The sequence below is a fragment of the Motacilla alba genome, chromosome 3 (genome assembly GCF_015832195.1).
Source record: "Motacilla alba alba isolate MOTALB_02 chromosome 3, Motacilla_alba_V1.0_pri, whole genome shotgun sequence".
Lineage (NCBI taxonomy): Eukaryota > Metazoa > Chordata > Aves > Passeriformes > Motacillidae > Motacilla > Motacilla alba.
Window position 1 is genome coordinate 112683991 of NC_052018.1, and position 25308 is coordinate 112709298.

The 25308-nt window shown below is 47.1% G+C and overlaps 1 protein-coding gene across 3 annotated transcripts in view; it reads left to right on the top strand.

The window, feature by feature from the left end:
- Positions 1-225: 225 nt before the first annotated feature.
- PLCB1 (phospholipase C beta 1) overlaps positions 226-25308 on the top strand; it is a 317819-nt gene continuing 292736 nt past the window's right edge. For all 3 annotated transcript variants that reach the window (XM_038131492.1, XM_038131493.1, XM_038131494.1), the window contains exons 1-2: positions 226-647; positions 10765-10842. In XM_038131492.1, coding sequence (XP_037987420.1) covers positions 549-647; positions 10765-10842 — 177 coding nt within the window. In that variant the 5' untranslated portion in view covers positions 226-548. The remainder of the gene's footprint in view (positions 648-10764; positions 10843-25308) is intronic.

The window sequence follows — 25308 nt, forward strand, 5'->3', positions numbered from 1 at the left end:
GCTCCCTCGCTGGGAATTTCGGAGCGGCGCCGCAGCCGTCCCGCGGAGGCAGGCAGGGAGGGACGGAGCGGGGTGCCTGTCCCTCCGCCGCCGTCTCCCGGCCGGAGGGGCCGCGCTGCGCGGCAGGGCCGGGCGCTGCTGGCTGCCGGGAGGTGGCGCCGCGGCGCCGCCGGCGCTGCCCTGGGCGCGGGGGAACCTCGGGGGCCGAGCCTGGCGGGGCGGGAGGAGGAGCGGCGGCGAGGGAGGGAGCGGAGCGGGCAGCGCCGCGGCTCCGTGCCCTGCGTGCGTGCGCGTGTGTGAGAGGAGCGGGCGGGCCGGCGGTATATAGAGGATGTGCCGCCGCATGGCTCGCCCCGGCCGCTGCCGCGCCAGCTCCTTGGGCCAGCGCCAGTGAAGCCTCTCGCCCTCGCCGCCGGGGCGGCCGCCTCCCTGCCCGCTGCCGGCGCCTCTGCCGGCCTCTCCGCCGGGTTTCCGGCGTCCCTCCTGCAGCGGCCGCTTCCCGCGGCTCCTCCGCGCCGGGGCACAGCCAGCGCGTCCATGCGGTGCAGATGGCCGGGGCACAGCCAGGGGTGCACGCTCTGCAGCTCAAGCCCGTCTGCGTCTCCGAAACCCTCAAGAAAGGCGTCAAATTCGTCAAGTGGGACGATGTGAGTAGCCGCCGCTTACCCCTGCGGGGCGATCGGGCGGGAGGGCGGCGGGCCCTGGCCGGCTCGGTGCGGGGCGGCCACGGAGGTGTCCCCGCCGGGTGTCCCCTGCCGAGCAGAGCCGAGCGGCCGTGTTGAAGCGGCGGCTGAATGCCGGGCAAACTTTCTGCCGGGGCTGTCCTGTGCGGTCGCGCTTGGCCGGTGCGGGCTGTGTTGGGCTGGCTCCTTTGGCGAGCGTCTTCCTCTCCCGCCTCCCGCGGTTCGGTGTGCGCGTTGCCACCTCTGTCCTCATTACATAGTTGTTTCAGCCTGTTCTTTTCGTTCCATCTCCCGTCTCCTCCTCCCAGCCTCTCCTTTTCCTTCTGGCTCCTGCTCCTCTCGCTGTGTCTCCCGTTCCGGTGGTGTTGACAAGCCCTGATGTGTTCTCCCAGTTCGGGTGCCCTTGGTCACCTTACTTCCTCCGCAGAAAACACTCCTTTTTTGGCTCGTTGGGGCATGAGACTTGCCTCGCCATCACATCTGCTTTCCCTTTGCTGCTTGCTGCTTCCCAGCCCTTCGCGTTTGTATCGCCTCACCTAGGAAAGGCGTGTGGTTTCCACCTCACCTTTGGTAGAGCGGCTGCTGGGCAGCTGGGATATCTTCCTTGGCATGCTGGCTGTGCCCGGGACGGTTTCGGAGGAAAGGAGAGCTAAGCGGCAGAGCTGTCATTTTCAAAGCCTGCCGAGAAGGAGAGCAGGATGAGTCCGCTGCTGGCTCTTGCTCCGGCAGTCCAGCAGTGGCTGTTTGTGTCTCAGTAGTGCACGGAGGAGCAGGTGCCCCAGAAAGTCTGAGTGCTGTCCGGGGGCACAGAGGCATCGGGGAGACTCGAGCTGAGGCGGCGAAATGGTTGGGAAAGAGGACAGGCAGTCTGAATGCCAGGAGAATTGTTGAGACTGAGTTGTTACAGAGCTCTTGTTTGTGTTTGCTGTGAGCTTGGCTGTGCTACAGACGTCCACAGCAACAACTGGAGGGACAGCAGTGAGGGAGAAGGAGCAGTTCATGTGGAACCACTGTTCTTGGCTTGCTATATCTCGCTCTTTTGCCGCTGCTTTCAGCCAGTCCGGCTGCCAAATGTGTGAGCCTGACCCCTGTAAACCTGTGATAAACACTCTCAAGGAGAAAGAGAACATCAGAAACCAAACAGCTTGTGGTGTGAAGTTTTATTTACAGTAATAAGCGGACACGTTTTTGAAAGGCTCAGCAAACTGACCTTGTCCGCAGTACCCAACAGTGGCTTGATACAGGTTCTGCATGTTCAGGAACTAGGCTTGAATGAGAACTTTTTCTTTTGGTTGACATTTTCCTTAGGGTAGGAAAAGGCAGCCTTGTCATTTGCACTTATTGTTTTATTTTTGGTAACTTACCAAGGAATTTCCGCGTGTGCATGCAGAGGTCGAGTTGACCATGATTTGAGTCTCCAGACTGAAAGCCTAAGCCATCAGCCAACAGTTTAAGTTGTTAGAGGGCTATTATTTCCCAAATAGTAGTTGTATAGGTAGAATTAAAAGATGAAGAGGTGTTCTCCATGCACACTGGATGTTCACTGGATAACCTGCCTGCTACAAGCTAGTTGGTAAAAAGATTTAAAATTGTAAACCTGAAGGCTGCACCAATAAAACATGGCTCAATTGTGGAGAAAGACCTGTATTTTGGGTTAAAGGTGCCACTCAGCAGTCCACAGGTGTTACTGGGAATGTGTGACTGAGTTGAGTCCTGTTGTGTTCAGTGAGTGCTTTCACTGGCAGCCCTGTGCAAGCTGATGCCTTTTTAGATGCACTGTGATGAAGAATTCTGGAATTAACTCATTGTGGGCCGTGCATTGAGTGCATTTCTGCACATTTCCCACCCCTCAGCCCTCCTGTCTTGCCTGTAGTGTTCTCGGCAGTGGAAGCCCCACTAAGTCCAAGGTTTCAAGGGAAGGGAGTCTCCCCTGGCTCACTCACTGATGTTTGTTATGCACCATTTCTTTTCACTGTGTGTGAGTGGGAGTTCAGTTCTTTCACGTCGCCTGTGCACTGGGGCAGCCTCTGTCCTCTCCTTGCTGTTCCCCTCCCTGCTGTTTTGGGTTGCAGTTTAAAGATGGTCCTACTGACTTTGCTTTGCATTTCACAAAGCAGAAGTGGTTGTTGTGAATTCTTACCACTTGTACCAAGTTTCAGCCCAAAGCCAAGTTTTCCTAGCTGAGCTTTAAACCACTGAGAATTTTTAAACTGGAATGCTGCAAGCATTTAAACAAGAGGTGTGGAAGGAGTTCTGTGTTGCGTGGAGTAGCATCACAGAGTGTGTTTGCCAGCTTTGAGGAGGAGACTGTGGCGAGGTGTGCAGAGCAGCCTGACAAAAGCTGTGGTGGTGCAGATGTGAGAACCAGTCTGTGTATGGAGCTCCCATCCTGAGCCTCTGGGAGCTCTGTGCCTGGTCAGTACCTGAGGTGCTGACAGCAGGTGTGGTACTGGCAATTCTCATGAACCCCTCTCTGAGGAGCAGCACTGAGATCTGCCACAGGTCCCCGTGAGCCTCATCCAGTGCCTGCTGCCCCTGCCCTGTGGGGACGGTGCAGCTGGAAAGGGGAATGCTGGGCCTGAGCTTGGTCAAGTGCAGGGGAGGGAGGTCACATCAGCCACCCCAGATGGCAGACAGGCAGGTGGGAGGCTTGGAATTCCATCTCCTCTGCAGACCAGCTTCAGTTTCTAAATGGAGAAAGCACTAGGATCAATTGAAAGGGTCTGGCTTTGCATGACAAGTCATTCATGCCTTGGGCTTGGATGTAATACTGCTCCCCCCATCCAATGCCTAATACTGTTCACAAATTCCATTTGGGATCAGGGTGTGAAGCACTGAAGTCAAACAGTTCATTGTTGTCCTGTAACTGTGCTTCTCCTCGCACTGTTTGTGTTGTATTCTGTGACAGTGTTCCAGGTCAGAAAGCAAATTTCAGAAGGATCTCTTGCTCTTGGTGTGTAGTTTGGGATTCACAAGGCACTGAGCAGAAATAGCTGCTCTTGGAATCTGTGAGAGATAAATGTGGCTGGTTGCTTTGGTCTTTCTTGTGGCTGTGTCCATGTGTGTGCCTGGTCAGACAATAAGCTCGGCTGAGCTTCCCCAAGTTGTTCCTGGAGTTGGGCCTCTGGAGCTGCTTCTCCCTGACTGCTGGGTGAGGCTCTGAGCCTCCTGGCTGCTGCTCTGGCTTTGAACAGCTGTGCTCTTGTATTCCTAGAGAGAGCTGAGAGAGGGGGAAGGACTGGCTGCATCCCCTCTGCTGTGGCTATAGCAGCTTCTCCTGACAGGAGTTTCAAGTCATTTAATAAATAAATGTAATTAAGTTCACAGGTAAAACTGTTTTGGTCAGAGTTTAATGTAGCAGAATGTGTTGCTAGGCTGAGAAGGGTAAGGCAACTTGGATATAAAGAGCAACTTCTCCCTGGAATTATCTGTAGTGAGGGCTGAAATCTGTCCTGGCTGACTTCTTCCCTTGTTTTTGTCTGGCCTGCAGTGGGAACAAGATAGGCATAACCGAGTCCTTAAGTAGCTCAACAGCCAGAGCACAGCTGAGCTGATATTTCCTGAGAGCTGTAATTGGCACACTGTAGCAAGTTAATATGATGGTGTATGTTCAAAAATAGGTCTGTTTTCATTTCTTGCTTTAAAGGCTTTCTTATCTTCCCTAGTGATAATATGTACTTTGCATAAAGATTTTGACTGATCTCTCTGTGGCTCACACTATTTACTTTCACTTTTAAGTGAAGTGTATTGCTAAGGTGAATTCTACCTAAATTGAGGGCCAGGATTGCAGTTTTTTAGCCACATGTTTTTTTCTAAGCACTGGCTTACTGCAGCAAACCTCCTGACTGGTAGCATTGCTTAGTGGCTACAGAAGTTCCCCAGGTGAGCAGCAAAATCGTCTTTTAAGTTCTTTTTAATGCCTTTCTCTTAGAGCACTTTGTCTCAATAAAGCATTTTTGAGCTCAGAGTGAACGCTCTGGAGATTTGCAGGCTTCTTTATCTGTTTAGAATGTTTTCAAGAAGACTATCAAGAGTATCCCCTTTAACCTTCCAAGCAAACATAACATCAGAGCATCTTTACTGTGGATAAGCCGAGATGAAATGAATAAGCAACTTGGAATTTTTCAGGAGTTATTTTAAGTAACTTTTTTCCCCCCTGCCTTTTTTTGTTTGTTTTTAAACTGTGCTCAAGCCTGCCACTCCAGTACATTAGTGAGGACATGAAAAATGAGAAACCATTGTTCTGTGTGTATAAAACTAAAACAATAAGCTGAAGAGTTTATTTTTTTGTGAACACTTTCAGTCTGGTGTGAAGAGGTCAAGTCCAGCATTCCAGAGTTTTTGTTGTTTCTTCTTTGTTGCTAATCTTTATGTAGTAAACAAGTATCAGCTCTGGGCTATTTAAAAGCATTTTATCTGAATGAGTGTGACTTGTCGTTTTGGTCTTTTGCAACACAGGAGATTGAATTTACAATTGTAAAGAGTTAATATTTAGTAAATTGGAGAGCCTGAACTTGGTTAACTCTGTTGGAAAGTTCTTTATAACTTCAGCGTGGGGGGAAATAAGATTTGGATCTGCTGCAGATGGGTTAAATGCCTGTCTGGGAACTTCTGATGTTCAAGTCAGATGTCATCTCTTAGTGGAGTTTTGGAGCCCTTCGCAGTGCTGGTGGATACATGGGAAAGTGAAAACCAGAAAACAGCTCCTAAGTGAGCATTCTGTGGGAGAGGGAAGTTCACGGGGAATTTGGGTTGTGCGCTGTGTGCTTTCCTCACTTCAGTGTTTGAATGCTCAAGACTGTTTTGGTTTTTTTAACAAAACCTGGAGTGAAATAGTTAACACACAATTAACTCTTGCAGTCTATTTCGAACTACGCAGTCTTTGATCTATTAGAAAGTAAATGCTTCATAAGCACTTTTAAATTTGTTTTCACAAGGCCCATTAAATGACAGATTTTTCCAGTTTCCAGTTACTCTGTTGTAGATCCAAAAAAAGACCAACATTAAAATCTCCTAATTTTTAATCTGTGATTAGGTACCTTGGACCTAATTTTCAGCCTGCAGTGCCACACTGTCAGATGTTCAGAATGCCTCCCCAGTGATTTCAGATGAATTCGAGCTCAGCATCTCTGAAAATTAGAAAATGAAATGTGGGAATGTAATTCCAGTGTTCTCTCAAAATCAGAAGGCAGCATTTATGCTGATGAGCAGACTGGTTTAAATTATTTTCTCAGCATCACACAAGAGCTCTCTGGCCATGGTGAAAATCTTCCTGCTTGGCATTTCACTGCCTTTGCTCTCAAGTTCTCCCTTTATTCTGTCTTTCTTGAGTGTTCAGCGTGCAGCATTTAGGGACTCCTGCAAAAAAATGCGGTAACGGAATCATTAGCTTGAGTGTGAGGGTATCCTCAGAGATGGGTTGGGGTGGGACAGACTTCTGAGAAATCCCACTCGAGGCAGATCTTGGAAACTTGCAGTGTTTGAGCAGCAGAACGACGATTTCTGTCCTGTGGTGCCATCACCAAAGTTTCTCCAGGGTTTAACAACTCTACTAGTGAAGGATATCTTCTTGCATCTTCCTGTTGAACAAGTGGAATTTCATTTTACGCTTCTGTGAGATGAATTCCAGCTTGGTTTTGTTTTGTCCTTCCAGCACTCATGTTCCCCAGCGCTTTGTTCTTTGCAGCCTGTTCACTTGTGGCAGGTTTTGTTCCTCTGCCCTTCCAGATTATTCCATCTTTACCCTTCCAGGTTATTTCAGGGCTTCACTGCAAATGGGCTGGGAACTTTCTCCCTGTCACTTGCAGTTCAGCTGTCAGCCCGAGGAAGTTCTTAGTTCTGATTGTCTGGGTGATCCTGTTGAGTTCCACTGTGAGTGCACTCAGGGTATTATGGAATTCTCAGCTAAGGTGTCTGCTGACCCTGTGCAAACTGGAGTTCTGCTGTCCCTTCTCCTTTGCTCCTTCTCTGCTTCCCCAGGCCTGGAATCCACCCGACTTGTGGGGTGGCAAGAGAGCTCTTCTTGGGGGCTGTCCCCAGGTCCTGCACCTTTGCTCAACCAGATTTGAGGCCCTTTGGCCAAAGTGAAAGAAATGTTCAAGAATATTCTGCCTCTGCCACAAAGAGTCCCTGCTTCTTAGCTTTGTGTTTCAAAGCAGTTTGGTAGAAATTTTTCCAGAAGATTCAAGCAAGTGAAATAATGATGTGTAAAAGTTTTCAGGTTCTATTTGGGGATGTTACAGTGTCTCTGAAAATCTGAGGCAAACCCAGGAAAGAACAGCCAGCCTTAATAAGGCAGTGTCATGAGCCCCATCTGTCAGAAGAGCTGAGGACAGAGTCTGCTCTGCTTTTCTTTTGAGAATCTGTTGATGTGAATTTTGACTGCAGCTGTTTGTAAGAAATATCATTACCTATATGTGATTTATTAAAACACAAGCTCATGGTCCTGGAGCAAAAGGTTCCACCTTGAGCACAGCCAGACCATGGTGGTGCTCTGATAAATATGGTCAGAAAGGAGCTAAACCCAAGTTTCACCTCTTCACTAATTATCTTTGTGTGATGGTCTTTACTGGCCAGCAGCAAAGGAATGGAGGTGGCACTTTTTGCTCACTGGTGTCACACGTAATCTGAGGGCCCCACTCTTAAAATCAGACCTTGAAGCAGCCATTTAATTATGGTCCATTGATCCTCTGTGCCTGTGTTCTGCTGTGCCTGGCTGCTGAGAATCCCACAGCTCCTTGTGGCACTTTCAGGGCATAAAAGTTGCAACCTCTTTGTTTCCAAGTATAAAACAATGAATATTGCTAATGCAGGGTCTGAGGCTGAGCAGCCAATTAGGAGGCAACTTAATGGAGTCAGGAGAGAACGGCCACATTACTCCTTTGAGGCTGTGGAATTGGAGGAAAGTAGAGAATTGGCCCGAAGTCAGCAAAGAAAAAGGTGGAGGACTTCTAAAGGTGAAATTAAAAGCCCTTCAAGGAAATGATTCTCTTAAGCTGAGGCTGGTGTGATACTCAGTACACTTTTCCAGGAATTGGCAGGGGCAGTCTCTTGGAAACCGAGGCACTGCTTGGCATGAGCACCCAGGGGTGGCATTGAAAAATCTGATAACCCACAGGCATTGGCACCATTGACTGGGACACTCTCCCTTTCTCTTTTCCCTCTACCCCTTCTGGTCACAGCTGGCTTTGCCTTGGCTATCTCATGCTGTACCATTTTATGTGCTTGGAATTGCCCCAGGAGTCTGGCCTGCTGCTCAAGGGGCTGCTGTGTTAATATCCAGAGGGATGGATATAGGATATGGGCTGCTCTCCCACTACACATGGAAATTTCAGCTTTGGAGATGGGCGACACACTTTTATTTTTTCTGTTTTATTCTTATTTCTGCATCTGAGTGGGTTAGGGGAGATATGACTGTCTGCCCCTGATTAGTTTGTCCTTGAAATTTTGTTTGTTATTTTAATTTTCCTCCTCCTCTGTGTTCTGTCCATAACCCTTTTCTTCAGAGCTGTGTGTGGTTGGTCAGTCTGTTCAGGAGAGTTAGGAGGTCAGCTCTTTGGGTGAGGAAACTGAACTGATGGACTTTGGGATACTCATAAATGACTGCAGGTGTGTCTTATGGGTCATAAACCACGGCCATTCCCCTACCAGTACAATAATGTTTGTAAATAAATGCACCAGACAATTGTTGGCTGAAGCAAGTATCTATTTCAGAGCCTTGAACTGCTGCTTTTCTTGCATGTATATTGCAAAAGGTTTTTTCAGGAGTCCTTTTGATTGTTTCCTGCCTCTGCAGAGTGGTATAAAAGCAAGAGACCTGTCCCAGGTGACAGAGGACTCTGCTTTACTCTGGAGTGGGTGGAAGGACTTGCAGAGCTGCCTCAAAAATTTTATTTCCATGCCTCCACACCCAGAACTGAGTGTGGCATTTGATGTCAGGGCTTTACAGGAGTGATAATTAACTGGTAGAACATATAAAGCATGATGCACATGGCTTTTATTGCTGCTGCCGGCTGCATGGAGGAGTTCCTTAGGCACATGGAGCACATATACATGTGCAAAGTTCTTCTCGGACCCTGTGGCAGTGTGGGGTTCTCACGTTCATCAGCACGTTAATTGTGCTGTGCCTGATGTCAGAGTAGAAGAGTTAATTAGAAAAACAAACAAAAACCCCAACACAACCAAACAGCTTTCTGGAGCAGGGATTCCCAGACTAGGACTCACCCTGGCGTGATCAAGTTTCCTTTAGGCCACCTGATAGATATTGAAGGTCCTTTCCCCTCATCCTCTGCTTTGAGTCTGATTTTAGTCAACATTTTACACATCTACAGAAGTGTTACTCTGATAGGTGTGTGTCATCAAACACACTTTGGTTTGAAATGGTGAGCCAGCAGAATTAGTTAATCCCAGACTTAATTGCTTTGTGTCTGTTTCCCATCACTTCCTTCCCTTTCCCCCTGAAGTTCCTCATATCTCTTCCAAAGGCAGAAGGACACTTAGTCTTTATCTTTCCTCATTTTACATTTTCATGCACAGGCTGCATATGACACAATGAAATAAGCAAAAAAAGGAGAGTTATGTTGCCAGAAAAGGGATTTTTTTTTTCTTTTGAATGGTGGAGGGAGGTCTAAGAAACCTTTTTTAGGTTCTTGCAGATACAGATTTCTTCAGGGTCTGATATATTTTAAAACCAAATTTGCATGTTGCTTCAAACAGTATCCAACTCTCAGGTGTACAGGATGATAAAAATTAGGCAGGAATGGGGGGGGAAATAAGATTCTGCAAATTCTGCATGTCTGTTCTCTTAGGGAAGAGCTGTGTTTTAATGAAGGGGCAGTGACAGAGCTTTGGGCCCACCTGGGACATTCCCATTTGTTTTATTAATAATAGCGTCACTTCCATCAGCTTTCTTTGTGCTTCTACTCCACACTGAAATAGGTTGGATTTAAACTTGAACCTGTTACAGCCCTTTTTTTTTCCCTCAAAGCAATGTAGACTGACCTCACACATTACTCCTTTGGAAACAGGTGCATGCTAAAGCTGTAAAATACCTGTAGCACCTCGACAACAATGGAAATCCTTTGAGGAGAAGCTGTGTGTTTAGCCTGGGTTTTGGGGCAGCTGAGGCTTAGGCAATTTGTCTGTATCCTTGTCTTTTTCCCTTCTGTGCCCCTTCCATAACTCCTAAATTAAGTTTGAAAAATGGGTAGAGGTCTTGAGAGAGCAGTATCTTTATGGATGCCATGAAAAACAGATGAGAAAGAGAGGAGAAATCCTGTTAGGAGCAGGCTGCAGTGGTGTCAGTTGTTGTCAGGCACCAGGGCAGCCTGATGTGAGAGATGTGATGGGCTCCCAGCTGTGGGAAAGGCTTGGGTTAGAGCTTGTGGCTCCTGAGTCAGGCAGTGCTGTCAGCCAGAGGGCAGGGATTGGGAGGTAACAAGGCTGCCTTGCTCAGTGTGCTGAGAAATGGGCCTGGTTTTCAGTGACCTGAGCTGTGGATGTTACCAGACTGGACAGGTTTTCAAACAGTTTGGAAGTCAGTGGAATACAGATATATTCCCATTACCAAAATTTTCATGGTTTGATTAAAAAAAATAAATTTTAATGGAATGTTACTGACAAAAGTCTTAAGGCAAAGAATGCTATTCCATGTTCTCTAGGCAAACTCGACCTTTGTAAAAGGAAATTATAGAGGTATTTAGTGTTGATATCTGAAGGTGAAGTCAGATCAAGGTGGGCAGTGGACACCTAGCTGTCGTGTTGTACTGTGGGGGCTCTAGTTTGACATCCAGGGTGTTTTGCCTGTTTAACTTCACCCACTTCCAGCTTTGCTGGGTTAACTCCACGTGCTGACGAGCCTGCAGTTATTAGGTGCTGTCTCCACAGTAATGGAAATATGTTGTGTCAGAAGAATGGAGATGAGGCAGGTGATACTAAATTCTTTCAGTGACATGTTGCTAGTGATACCTTCAGGGTAATTTCTAGATGTTGCAATTCATTAACACGGATGGCAGAGCAGCTTGTGCATAATTATGTGTTCTGTGTGCTGACATGGATTTTTTGTTTGTCCTTTCTCTGCCAGGACTCCACTGTTGTGACTCCAATTATCCTCAGAACAGACCCACAGGGATTTTTCTTCTACTGGACAGATCAAAATAAGGTAAGAGAAAAGCTTCCAGTTCCAGAGTGGTTCTTCCTTTTCTCTGTGGTTGTGATGTGCAGTCCTGGCACAGCAGACAAGCATTTTATCAGCGTATTTTCTGGAGAGCAAAGACAACAGGCCTGTGGCTCATCCCTGGGGCACAAATCTTGGAGAGCTGGATGGAAGATTTGGTCAAACCAGCCTCGTTCATGCTGGGATGCCCAGTGAGGTGTACAATTGTCCCGGCAAGGACAGGAAGATCCATTTGGGATGCTGTTGTGGTTCATACTTGGTTTGTGGTTTCTCTTGCCTTCTGCACCTTGAGGATTTTGTCTGTGGTGCGTGGTGCAATTCCCAGAGGCCGCAGCTCCCTTTGAGTTCCTCCTCCTTAGCAGCCACGTGCTCCCTGCCATGCCTGCTGGGCCACGTCACCAGGTTCTTCCTGATCCTCCTGGCCACTTGGAGAAACATTCCGGTGTGCTGAGCTCACTCTGAGCCTGGGAGCACTTGGGAAAGCTCGGAGCCTGATTCATCCCTGCCCTGCTCCAGTTCCACATCCCTGCCACCCCTCAGAGCCGCCTCCCAGCTGCTGGAGGCTGCAAACTCCAGGAAACGCAGGGGGAGAGGGCAGCACCCTGAGCACTGGGGTGCAGCGTGTTCGGTACTCAGGTTTATGGATAAAATCTATAGAGAAGGAGTGTTGCAGTTGGTGTGGTAGAACACTGTATCAACACTGGGGATTGAGGGAGTTTCTCCTCCTTACAGAGGTGAATTTTCAAGTACTTACCAAGTAAGTGCTTGTGCTGGCTCCCTGTTGGAAACGTGTTGAACTTGGTGGTGCTTGAGCTTTGGCTTTGAATGAGCGTCTGCCAAAAAACCTCAATGCGTGCTTGTATTGTTCTGCCTGCAGAAACCTGGTGTACCAGTTGGGTAGCTGTTTTTGGGGTGTTCCTGTTGGTTTTGTTTAGATACCAGAGCAAAAATAGCTTGAGGAGACAGCAGCCATGAAATGTGCAGGCACACTGAGGAGGCCATTTGCTGTTTTGTTAGATTGTGTTTATTTATCTCTCTGTGTTGGCTTCTTGGGGGAGATGGAGCAGGGTTTGGAGTGAGTCTGTCTGGAAACCGTATTTTCTAATTTCTAATGAGACGCCTGTCTTGCCTGTGCTCCTGCAAGGCTGTGCTGGGTGATGGTGAGTTCATCTCTTGGCAGGGCAGAGTTGTTTTAAACTGCTGCCCCTGAGCAGCCAGTGAGTGCCCCCAGAAGCTGCAGGCTGTGCCTGATGTACACTGACCCGGCGCCTGTGCCAGGACACAGTGCAGCCCTTTGGCTTGTTCCTTCCCTTGCATAAACTAATTGTATAAGCTAAAAAAGAATGATGAACTTTGTAAGAATAAGTGGAAACCCAGAGTTGATTGGAGAGTTTATTTCACTTTTAATGTGTTTGGCGCTAAGACCTCCTTCAGTTTCCTACTGTTGTCTGTAAAAACAATGTCTCGAAGCAATTCTGTGAAGAATAGCTATTTATAGAATTGTTGTTCTCATATTCATGAAAAAATGTATTTATAATGCTCAGAGCATTTTTTTAAAGGTTGGGTATTTATACAAGAGGTTTAAGTGTCAGTTTGATTTTTAAACTTGCAAATCAAGACTCTGTAAAGAACAAGAGAGATTTTTTTTTCTGGTTAATAATTCATGACAACTAGGTGAAGCTTGTTTCTAAACACTGTTCTAGCAGTGCCTATTTAAAGAAAGTAAATTTATATCTGCTGGGGTGCTGATAGGGCAAGGACTGGAAAGGTAATGCCATTTTCTCCTTTTGCAGAGTATTTGGGTTCACGTTGATTGCGAGATTGCGAATACGTGAAAAAAGGAGGTTATATAGGAGATCTTCTTTAATTTCCTTCTCTTTGTGTGAAGTCATCCTGTGATGATAGTGGAACTATGTGGAAAAAAATATGAGGACAATGCACTCTCTATGTGATCACTTTCTCTTTTTTCCCCATGTTATTTTCTTTAAGCAATTGCTTTTGTCCCCAGCAAGGCCTGCCATTTTCAGTGTGTGGAAAGATAAGCCTTGCTGAAGCAAGTGATGAAGTGGGAGAAGCCTGCTGCCAGCTTCCTTGGTCGGGCACATTTTTCTGGGAGCTGACTGCAGAAGGTTTGGAGATGAGGCTGAGCAGCAGCCATCCTTGAAGCATTTGTGTGTCCTGTTTGGCAGACCCTGGGAAACAGTAAATCAGTGCTGGGACAACGGTGTGCTGCTTAAAACAGCAGTCTGTCCCCTTTGCTTGCTGTTGCTTATCAGTAAAATCACACCGAAATTACATGAATTGCTAGGAGGGCAACACAAAGCAAACAGAAACCACTCCCCTGTGCTGTGTTTTTATTTAGCTCAGAGAACTGGTGGTGTAGCCCTGCTGCGTTCCCCGACTCCTTGGCTGGTTGAGCTGCTTCTGGCATGGTTTCCTTGTTCCCTTCCTCTCGGGTTTCCTCTGTGTTGCAGGGCAAGGCAGATAATGTGCGGTGTCTGCTGGCCAGCAGTGGGTCTGGGCGGCGTGAGGCTGCTCCCGCTGCGCTCAGGGCCCAGAGCTGGGGTGGGGATGGAGAGCAGCCCTCCCTCGCTGTCACTGGCCTCACTGGGAGCTCTCCTGATGCTCACAGGCTCTGCAGCCCAGGCCCGGCTCCAGCCCAAAAGGCTGCTCAGGGTCAGCTTTTGCACGCTTCGCTTGCTTTCCCTTTAGCTCTCTGATAAATAAGTTAGCAGCAGTTTGCAGTTTAGTCTCAGGAGCTGAGTGCTCCTCCTAAACAATCCAGGATTTGTAGTTTCAGCCCCATGGAGATCCTTTCCGCTCAGGGTATGCCGCACGTGAAAGACAATTTCACTTGGGTGGCGGTTTCTGTGCGGGAAGGTCTGCCCAGGAATTCCATTTCAGCTCCAGTCCTGCAGTTGGCTAAGGCCCATGTGGTGCCCTGCACCCTGACACACTCTGCATTTGCGTGTTTCAGCTTACCTTGCTGTCAGCTGTAAGGGTAATCCTCCAAAGCACAGCATCCACAGCATCTCCCTGCTTTCTGCTAACAGCCAGAACACTTGATACCTTTTGTTTTGAACAGATGGCAGGACAGCTTTCTGATGTTAATTGTGTTTTTCAGTATGAAATTCTTTTATTGCTGAAGATTCTGGACTATTTGTTTCTTCATCTGTATGCAGACTGCTGGCTGATTCCATATTATTACTGGAATGATTCTCAACATGGGCTTTAAAAGAAAAATTAATTAATGTGACAAGCTTATGTCTGTTACTTATCTTATTGTTTAGGTAACATTTCTTAACTATAGCAAATCCAGACAATATTCATTGTGGTGTTGTTTTTTATGACCTGACTAAAACATAATTCAAATTCTTGATTTTTATTTTTTTGTAACACAGAATGCAATTTCTTCCATTTGTTCTTATTCTGGTCATGAGTGTGGAAGAAAGATAAATCAAAATTTACCCAGGTGAAGAGAGTCTGCAGAGTAAAAAGGAGTGATAATCAAAAGCATTTTTGAGGAGATGAGCAGAGGCTGGAAGCATTTGGTGTGTTTAGCTCAGCTAGCAAAGCAAAGCCAGACAAAGACTGATTTCTGTCTACGGATAAATATATTAATGGATGCATAGGCAGCCTAGGAGAAGAAAAAGGTATTGTCAGGCAGTTTGAGTGTTATTACTCCTGCATCCTTTGTCTGGAGGTTGTTATGCAATCAAAAGGATGTTGGGAGAAGGCACTTAGCCATTGACTCAGTGCAGTTCTACCACTGTGCAAGAAAAGGAGGGAAAGGAGGAAAGCAGCTAATTGCTTCTGTGCTGGATCCATTTAGGGGTTTCAAAGTCTGAGGATGGTTTCTGCGCTGTCCTCTCTCTCACTAGCCCATACTGGTTTATTGCCCTTTATTTTAAAAGCTGGGCAGCTGCATGGCATGGCAGCGGGCTGAGAACCCAGAGCATGCAGAGCCAGTCTCACCCTCTGCCCCAGGAGAAGAGCGAGCAGCCTGTGTTGTGAAACTCCATGTGAGTGCTTCCTGGGAGCCAGCAGCAATTCCTAGTGCCTCTTGTAAACAGAGGATGATGTTGTTTGTCCAAAGGAAGTGTTTGTTGAGAAGCCGCTGCCAGTGCTGATACTCTGTGGGAGGGGATGTGAGGCTGGAGCTCCCCTCCTCAGCCCTTGGAGCATGGGGACAGCCCAGCCAAGGGCTTCAGCTCCAGCGTGTCCAGGGTGCCACTCCTACCTCAGATTTCAAGTGTATTTGAGGGCAGATGGGGTGGTGAAGCCACAGAAATGCTCACAGGCAGCCATTCCTGACAGGCTGGGGGTATCTCAAGGCAGAGAGACTTGATCTGTACAGGTTTTTTCCACAGAATTCACAGAATCACTGGGTTGGAAGAGCCCTTCAAGACCATCGAGTCCAACCCAGCCCCAACATCTCAACTGCACCCTGGCACCCAGTGCCACATCCAGGCTTTGTTAAACACACCCAGGGATGGTGACTGCACCACCTCCCTGGGCAGCCATTCCAGAACTTTGTTGCCCTATCTGTGAAAAACTTCTTCCTGATCTCCAGCCTGTATTTCCCTTGGTGCAGCTCGAGGCTGTGTGCTCTGGTTCTGCCAGTGCTGCTGGAGAAGGAGCCCAGCCCCAGCTGCCCAGAGCCACCTTTCACCTTTTTCCTGACAGTTTGGTAGTTTCCAAGGGCAAAGGTGGGGTAGTTTCTCCTCTAACAGGAGCAGGCCTGTTTCCATGGCTGAGCATCCCTGGCAGAGCTGGTGCCAGCATGCTGCAGCTCAGCCCCAGGATGGGAGCTGGACACAGGGGCCTGGAGCAATAATCCTGTGCCTGGAGCTCTCTTGTGCCATGGGGGTGCGTGAAGGGGTTCCTTAGGGTGACAGAGAGGATTTTTCTGACCTGGAAGATCCTCTCCCTGCTTGTGTCCTGGTGTGATCCCGGGTTCCTGTGGGGCTGCAAACCCAGCACAGATGACAGAGGGGATGTGGGAAGGGGAGCCCAAGGGCTGTAGGAGGATTAGGTCTGGCTTCAGCATGTTTGTACATTCTGTGGCAATCCCACTGCCCTCTTCCAGATGGAAGATGATGTGGCATTTTTCCAGCTGCTGGGGATTTTGCCTCTTATGTAAGGGAGTTCTTTTGTCTCTTTTTTGAAGAGGAGCTGTAAAACACTTGGGTTGGTGTTTGTATTGCCCTGTGGGTCAAAAATTTGTTACATTGCATCTATCTATGCTTTACAGTACACTTGAAAAGCATTCAGTCAAGACTGAAGTTAATAAATCAATATTTCAAATACACCTAGTAATTTAATGAGAATGGAGTATTTACTAGTACCAGGTTTAAAAACACCCGCTCCAAATCTCAGCTGTTTGGCTTAATTCATTCAAGAGCAAGGTTGCTCAGTTGTGCATCTCAGCACTGAAAACATCCAAGGAGTGCATCATTAAACATGTATTCACACTTCTCTTGGCATGTAAACAGAAAAAAACCTAAATTACTTAAACCCTTAAAAAACCCAAGAAGTGCATCATTAAACATGTGTTCACACTTCTGTCTTGGCATGTAAGCAGAAAAAATAACTAAATAACTTAAACCCTTAAACCCAAGAAACCCCAAAACTTAAACCCTTAAAAACCCCAGCTCCATGTCCTGGCGTGAGCAAGACTTGTGGAGGGCTTTTTTGTTGGGGTTTGTTTTTTTGATTTTTGGTTTTTAAAATTCTGTATGAGATGCCTTGTGCTCTCAGTGCTCCGATACTTCTGAGGCTTCTTTGTGGACTTGTGTAAAAATAAAAAACAAACTCTGATTAGCATCTGCATGTTCTCCAGTGTCAGAGGAGCAGAAGGGGAAATTAGAGTGAAACTGGGAGAGTTTTTTATCTATAGGACACTTTTGCCATCAGATCACAATCCTCCCCTACTGAAGGGAAAGTGAAATTGATTAATGAATGGTGTTGCTCTAAACTTGCCCCATTCCTGCACGTGTGAGCTGAGTGCCAAGCTGAAAGTGGATTGTCCCTGATTTTTGATTTTTGCTTGTTGCATTTCAGTTGGGAATTTAAGGATAAGGGGTTTCAGGCTCTGGAAGGTGGAGGTGGTTCTGTGGAGGTCCTGCTCATCTTTTCTCTGGGAATCTGGATGAGGACTTCCTTGGGACAAGGGATTGTGGGGATGTGAGGTTTGGTTTCTTACTGACACTGGAACTTGGGAGTGAACCTGAAGCAGACAGTGGTGGTGCAGCAAATAATCTGGGTTTTGCGGTCCTTGTGATTGATGAATTTGAGGTGTGGCATCAGGAGGCAGCACGGTGGAATTAGGAACTTGAGAACAGCTCATGGTTTTTTCCCAACAACTTAAAAATCAGCATGTGAGCGGAATAGAAGAAGACTGGGAAAGCGGTAGGGAATTGCCGCAGACAGTCAAAATGGGAGGAAATATTTCATGGAGGTCAGCTTCCCATCAGGCTGCTGATTTCAAGGAAATCTCTCTGCTTTCAAAACATGGAAATTGTTCAAGGCCCATTAGGGAAATGGTACTACATCAAACACAGATCTCTAACAAGCATTTCCCACTGCTAAATATCTCCCTTCTTGTGAGGGAGGCAGGAACAGAAAGCAAAATGTTGGGCTTGATCCACAACACAGGTCCATTTGCTGAAGTGAGGAAGCCAAAGAACCTCCAGAACCAAGGATGGATGACTCTGGAGTCAGCCAAATTGCTGTGCTGCTGAGTTCTCAGGCACTGAGAACAATCATAACGTTTTACTTCACGTGAGAATATTTTCCTTGCCCTCCACTGAACATGGCTTGTGACTTTCCTGTAAAGATGAGATTGTAGGGTGTCTTTTGTTTAAAAGGACTGAGACTTGGTAAGCTTTGGCTGTAGATGGATGTAAATGTTGAGTGTTAGAAAAAATTGGAGGCTTGAGTTTTTAAGCAAGAGATTTTTGTGATCTGTCTGCTGGAGACTGTTTTGTTGTCACGATTTCCTGTTTAAACAGCTCAGTAAGGAAAGCTGGTGTCTGAGCTGACCAATGTCCCCTCAAGTGCCTTCCTAGGCTGGTGTGTGCTTTCTAGCTGAGCAGGGCTTGCAGTAAACAGAGCCATCAGCCAGCCTGCCCTCTCTTTTTTGCCTCTTTAATTAAAAACAGTCTCTCGTGTTCGTGCCTGCAGGTTGTCCATCGATTTGGCTGAATGTGCAGCATCAGCTTTGCTGACTGACCTGCTATTAGCATGGTTCAAAAGTTGGCTGCTAGCACATCAGCCTGCCTGATCTTTGGAAGGATGGCTGATCTCCTGGTGTGCCTGTTGGATTCACTTCTCCCTAATGCCTCTCATCCTGGCTGTTTCCTCTCCCTATTATGCTTTCTGGGGTTTTTTTTTGTGTGTTTGTTTTTTTTTCAGCTGTGCTCCAAAAATAACCCTCTTTAAATCAGATATATTCTGTCTCCACACATGTGATCTTCCTGTGTGAACACACACACTCCCCTGCTAATCAGTGCCATGGGATAAATGTGTTAGAAATTTGATGTTTTAGTCTTTTTTAATTTTTTTTTTATTTCAGGAGTTTGAAAGATTCTCTTGAAATACAAGTGAGTGGCAATAAATGTCAGTTTTACACTACTCCTTGCCTTATTTACCTTAAGGCTTTTTACCACTAAAATTGTGGACTTGACCCTGCTTCCTTCTCCTGCCTGCTCCTGCAGATCTGGCATTTGACACACTCTGCAGTGCTCCGTTGTACCCCACTGCCTTCCTTTTTGGTTTGGGGTTAGTGTGTGAGGACGGGAGGCACTCTGGAGCTCCCTTTCCTAGGGAACCTTCTCACTCCTGTCTTTTCTTTACAGACAACTTGTATTAACTCACCACTGGGGAAACACTTTGCTGCAAATTAGAGTTTTAGGTTCACTGTGTGTGTGTGTATTTTGAATAATTCTGACTGCAGACCTCCTGTCTTGCCTTCCCACACCAGGCAGGAGGTGAGGATTCATCTCCTTGCTCCTTCCAGCTAATCTTTGCACACAGGCACATTTAGCAGTGGAACTTCCCAGTGCCCATCCTTGACTTGTGAGCAGGAATCCCAGTAGCAGGGGATGTTCTCATCTTGGGACCCAGTTTGTGGTGTCGTAGCTCTGATGCTGAGCTGTTCCTCATGCACTCAGTGTGGGCAGGGAGCAGGGCTGCCTGAAGAGGATGCAGGGTTGCCTTCATTCATGTCCCAGGAGCATTTCCAGTGCCTGCATTTTATTGTGGAGGCTGGGCCATGCCTTTGTACAAGGTGTGCTCTGCCTCATGTGAGAGGAACAGGGTGTTCTGTTGTCCCTGAGAAGTGCTGGTGGCTGGAGAATGTCTGTAAATCCTGACTCTGGGGCATGTCAGCCCCTCAGCTGCCCAGTTACCCCAGTGCACTTGGGGGATATGCAGCACTGCCCCATTATCCCAGTGCACTTGGGGGATATGCAGCACTGCTATTTCAGGCTGCACTCACTCATCAAAAGTGAAATCCTACCCCAGTGCCTCATCCCAAAGAGCTCTTGTGCTGTCTGAGGCTGGGATTACCAGATGCTGCCCCTGATCCCAAGGCTGGGCGCAGTGCGCCTGCAGAGCTTTACTGAGCCTTCTGCCTCTGCCTGTGCAGACACCGCTGGGCTGTGACATCCCCTGGGTGCCCTGGGCTGGGGTGGGTCACCCCTGGGTGCCCCAGGTGACAGAGCCTGCCCCAAAGCTGCAGAGCTCCATGGGCTGGGGGTTGTGTTTGGGTTTCAGGTTCTGTTTTTTGGCAGCCAGCTGGCTGCTGGCGGCGTTTCAGCGTGGTCACTGCACAGTGTTTCTCCCTGGAGGGGCCTGTGGAGGATTTGGACAGGTGCTTCACTACCCAGGGAGCTGGTTAGCTCTGCCTGATAAGCAGCAGTAAGTGCTGTAATGAGAATCATAATGAAAATATTGATTAGCAGGGGAGAGCCGATTGGCACTGAGTGATGCTTGTTGGAGCCTTGTTAAAGCAGTAATGCAATTCTAAAGGAAGCTCTTTTACTTTAATTCCAGCTGCCCTGGGTTGACCCAGGACAGTCAGACATCAGGGCTTATTTAATAAAAGGTGTTATGAAGTGGAACACTAATGCTTGGAGGTTAGGAGTACAGCCCAAAATTTAGGTACTTGTCTTGGCAGTTTCAGCTTTGAGACTGGGACATAAAATACTCTAACTTTCAGAACAATACTGCTATGGGTTTATTCTTTAATTTCCCTAAAAATAGAGATAAGTAAAATAAAGGTGGGTTTTCTGCTTTGAATCCAGATTTGCTTGCTACTTAGTAAAATAAGCACGGGGCCATTTGTCCATGGAGAAAATCCTTGTAAATTGGGGTAACGTAGCACAGTGGAGGGACCAGGCTGAATCATTAAATATCATAAATGCTTTCCCTGACACAGCAAAATACCTGGTTATGATGATTGTGGAATTTAAAGATGGGGAACTTGGCCTTTGAGTTCTTTGCTCAGGGCTTTTCCCCTGAAGCTGAGGGTTTTTTTAGGTGCAGCTCCTCAATTGATCTTTACTTAAAAAGCAGCATTTCCTTAAAAGCAGTGTGATTTGTTGTAATGCTCCAATGGTCCATAATTCACTGAGGTGTTTGATGAGTAACTGGTGCTTGGCAGCAAAGGAAAATGCTTTAGCAGCTGCTCTAAGCGCTGTGTGCCTTAGTGGTGTTTGGAGGAGCTCAGCAGGCAGTGCCCCTTCCTGGGGGCACAGTCCATCAGCTCACTGCGGGGCTTGGCTTGGGGCTGCCTGCAAAACCCTTGCTGCAGGGCAAGCTGCATTATTGCCACTCATGCTTGAAAAGGATCTCAGCCAGATGTGGGGCTCTGCTCCCTTCCCTCTTGCAGGCGTTTTTGCCGGTGAGAATTGCTGGGGAGCGCCTGTCAGAGGTGCTGCAGGGGGAGCACAGTGATGCGCCCATGCTGCATGGATGAGGTGAAGAGCTCCTCTCCTCAGACTCGGACAGAATGCAGTGTATTCTGAAACATGCCCGACCAGCTTGAAGGGTGGCACTGCTTTTCTCCTGCCACGGGGAGATTTTTGCAGTGTACTCACTGCAAATGTGTCTTGTCACTGACACCTCATCCCATTGTCTTCTGCGTAGCTGTGCGTTGCATACCCAGATCGAGATCCCTCTTTCACAATATATCGGACTTAAAATCCATGTTTCTACAGAAATACACCCCCTTCCTGGGTCCTTCAGCGAAGGTAAAGGAAGCTGAAGGTCAACCCAGCTGTTCTGACTGGCAGACTGAAATATTTGCACTTTTTTACCTAATTGTTTGGACTTTGCAGCCTTTGTGAAAGCGGAAAATTATCTGCCCTTTTGTAGCCACTGTGTATGTTTGGAATTATCTAAAGGCTTTTCTTAGTCCTGTTGCAATAAGACTGTTAAAATAAGATCTTTTAATTCCTTGAAAATGTGTTTTTTTTTCTTGTATGAGAACTGACACAAGACACTTGATAATGCTTTTTTTTTTCCTCTGCCTCCACTTTTCCCTGGCATTTCAATCAATATTTGCAGGGGTTCAGGCTGAAACTGGGGGTCCTTTTTCCTCTCTTTGCTCTTCCTGCCTCACGTAGTGCTGCACAGCTCTGTCTGGAGTGGTATCTGATTTTCCTGAGCATGTCCTGAGTCTTCATGCAAGAATTTTGCCAGTGCCAAGGGATGGATTTTGGATGTTCTCTCATTTCAGGAGTTGCTGTACAGTGCACGTGGACTTGTACCACTCTGCTATGTTTGTTTTATGTTAAAACAGCTCTTCACAAATTGCCTTCAGAGCCGGTTTAAAATGTGACCGAGCCTTGGGTATGCTTGGACTGGCAATTCCAGATGTCACTGGATATGGCATGTCACTTTGTGCTACCTTCTTTGGAGTGCTTAGACACGTGGATAATATTGTAGCTAAAAATGTGGGGCTGAAAAGAAACCAAGGTAAGGCTCCTACCAGTGAAGAGCGCAGGAATTTAGCCCCAGCCATCACTTTGGATTTATGCTGGTACTTGGTTATGGCCACTCAGCAGCTTCCCTGGGCTTCTGCCAGGAATATGGCAAATGCAACAATCTTTTTATGATGTGTTTGGCTCCATGGCTGTAATCACGTGGGCTATTAGAGGAACAGATGCTGTTGACCATCCTGCAGTAGATCAAAGTTTGCATATACAGGAACTATGCACTTCCTCTCCCAGTCATGTATTGAGAATTTGGAGCCTCTCATTTGTTGCCACGGTGTTCCACGAGCAGAGCAAGGAGGAGCAGGAGTGGGGATTCTGATCAGCCAGTCCCAAGTGCCAGTCTGCAGCAGCCTCAGCCCGGAGCCTGAGCAGTGGCTCTGGCTGCCACTGGGAACACCCGGGGTGCTCTGGAGGTGGCTCTCAGACCCTGCTGGCATCTGAGCATTTCCCGGGCTTGAAACACAGATCCAAACTTGCTAAAACTTCCCTGTGTCATGGGACTGGAGGCACCTTGGCCTCATGTTGCTGTTGCAATTTAGTGGCCTCAGACTGTGGCCCCCGAAGGAGAGATGTCCAACACCTGGAGCTGGCCTTGGCATCCCCAGCCTTCACAGCTGGCCTTGGCATCCCAGCCTTCACAGCTGGCCTCATCCAGCTGTACCTGGCCTGTGCAGAGCCTGATGGTGGCTAATCACTCAGCTCCTGATTCCACAGTGGGCTTGGAGGTGGAGCACAGTGTTCAGGGAGCCCCCAAGGCAGGGAAATGATTGGCATCTGACTCCATTGATTCAGAATGCTGAACAATTGCTTTATTAAACAGTGTTATATTACATTAATAGTATATTATAACTATACCATAGAACACTAAAAGATACATAAAAAACCCCCTGTGACTGTCTAAGATAGCCAGGACACAGCTTTGACCCAACAGGCCAATTAATATGAACAACCATCACCAGAATCCAATCACCAAATCCCTTCAGGTGGACAGCCTTCCTAACACATTCCACATGTGCAAAAACAACAGGAGCAGAGAACAGAGATAAGAATTGTTTTCTTTTCTTCTATCTGTGCTTCTCCAGGAAAAAAACCTGGGAGAGAGAATTATCTCTGTTCAGAGAATGTGAATGCCACAGTGGAGAGAAAAGGGACACGTGCAAGTGAAGCATCCAGCTGGTGGCACTGACTAGATTTGTTTCTGGGAACCTTAGGACAAAGCACTTGAGTTTTGTTCTTGTATAAATTGTGATTGACCAGTGTGAGATCGCTCAGAGTCTGGAGAGTCTTAAGCCCCCCTCTCCCTGTGCCTGATTCCAGAGAGGGATTTGAAGCACATCCATATCTGAGGTTGGTGAAACTGAGCTGTTTCAGCCATTTATTCATGTTGTACATTTGAATTTAGTCTGCATGATGATGACACCAATATAAGGATAATCTCTGAATCATGAGGGCATTATAAGTAAATTCCTCAGACAGTAAAAAATGCCAGTTATATGGGCATGACTTGAAGAGTAAGATCTATGGGAATAAATTGTACATAATCTTCATGGGCTGTTTCAGAAACTGTAAAATCTACTCCATTAGTGTAATAAATATCCTAGTGGCATTAGATACATTGTGTAATTGCTTGGTTTTATGTTGGGAATATAGACTATTGGGTGGTCTGAGTGTTTATATATTGATGTGATTAATTTTGGTGCAGATGGTTTATAGAACTAGCCTGAGAACAAGCTGTTGTGACCTAATAAAATTATATGCCAAAAAAGGGAAGAAAATAGCTTAATTTCAAGTCCAAGACTCACACTGCAAAGGCAGCTTTTGTCCACCATCAAAGGTCTACATCCACGTGGGATGTAGGACACAAAGTTTGTGTCATTTGAGGAAGGGATTGCTGAGTGGAAGCCCCGCTGCTTTCATCTATATTTGCCTGCAGAGGTGGAGAGCTCTGCTTTGGCTGGCTGGGCAATGAATGAGCTGTTGGTAAATACCCTTCTCATGTGTGGGTTCAGGTGAATTTACCTGCCGTGTGTTGCTGTGTGAGTAGCAAGGACAAGGGACCAGGCTTTTGTGGCTCTGTAACCTCTGGGAAATGCCTAACCCCAGATATTCTCCCTGGATTTCATAGCTGGGGTTTTTAAAGTATTCAATACTGGATTCTGTAGGTGTGGATGAAATGCAGCAGGCTAACTTGTGGGATCACTCCTTGCTCTGAGCTGAGGAAGCTGCCTTGCACTGAATGGGGTGCTTTTGGAGGTCCTGAATGTGATGTTTGACTGCAGTTCCAGTCATGGGGAGCAGGGACAGACACTGCTGTCTGCTCACTGTCATGTCAGGGCAATGAGCAGCTCTGCTGTGAATCCAAATTTACTTGATTTTTGTTAAAGACAAATATGATGGTGGTATTTTTGTCTGCATCTGTGCTTTACCGTGCATTGATTAGTTGTGGTGACAGTGCAGTACTCCAACCTGAATTTGCCTGAAGACACAAGCCATTTTCTGATGGGTGTTAATAAATTTATGTTCTGTTGACTTCAGGGATCAGTCCTATCTCTTGTGTCTAAATGTGCCTGATTTTTTTTTTTTTTGGTCTAAAAGGAGATTCTGGAGTTTTAAATGTGCCACAAACATAGAGCTCTGTGTATGTGCTTAATTTTTTTGTGTTTTTCCCCTTTCCCCCCCCCCATTGTTAACTCCCAAGAAGTTAATGTACTTTGAGATGTGTGATCTCCCAGGAGTGGCCCGAGATTGTCTCTGACTGATATTGTGATGGGAATGGCCGTGTTTGCTCCAGAGACTCCATTCCAGTCAGACAGCTACTGGTGAACAAACCAACAACATGAGAAAAAATGCAATATATTGCAAGATCCTGTGGTTGTGGGACCTGGAAATCTTTGTGACTGTGTGTTCTGTCAAACTGCATCCTCCAGGCTTTTTTCCATTGTATTACAGAGACGTAGTGGTGGTGTGTCAGAGGTGCTTCAGTAATTCAGAGAAGCTGTGGGGTGACACCCAGGGCAGTGCTGGCTGCTGCTCCCTGTGCTGGTGTGCACTGTGTGCTGTGTGTGTGTGTGTTCCAGAGGGAGCTGGGGATGGAGGAGCTCTGCTGCTCACCTGGCAGCCTCCCAGCTGTGAGCAGGCTTCTGCTTCCCAGTCACTCCAGAGTGCTGCACTGATGATAAACAGCTTTTGAAATGGAAACCTTAGATCGGGAGGCAAATAACTAATGAATATTGCATTAGAGTGCAAAAAATCCTCCCTTTGCAGGCCACGGGGAGAGAGCTTAGAGCATTTTGTTTGAACTCCAGAATCTTTTTCACTTAGACCATTTTCTAAGCAGGCAAGCTGCACTGAGTGGGTTTTCAACTTCAGAGTAAGATGAAGATGTATGGGTGTGCAGTTACACAGCTGGGCAAGGAAAGGTCCTTCACTGAAGGAGGGAAAACATGTT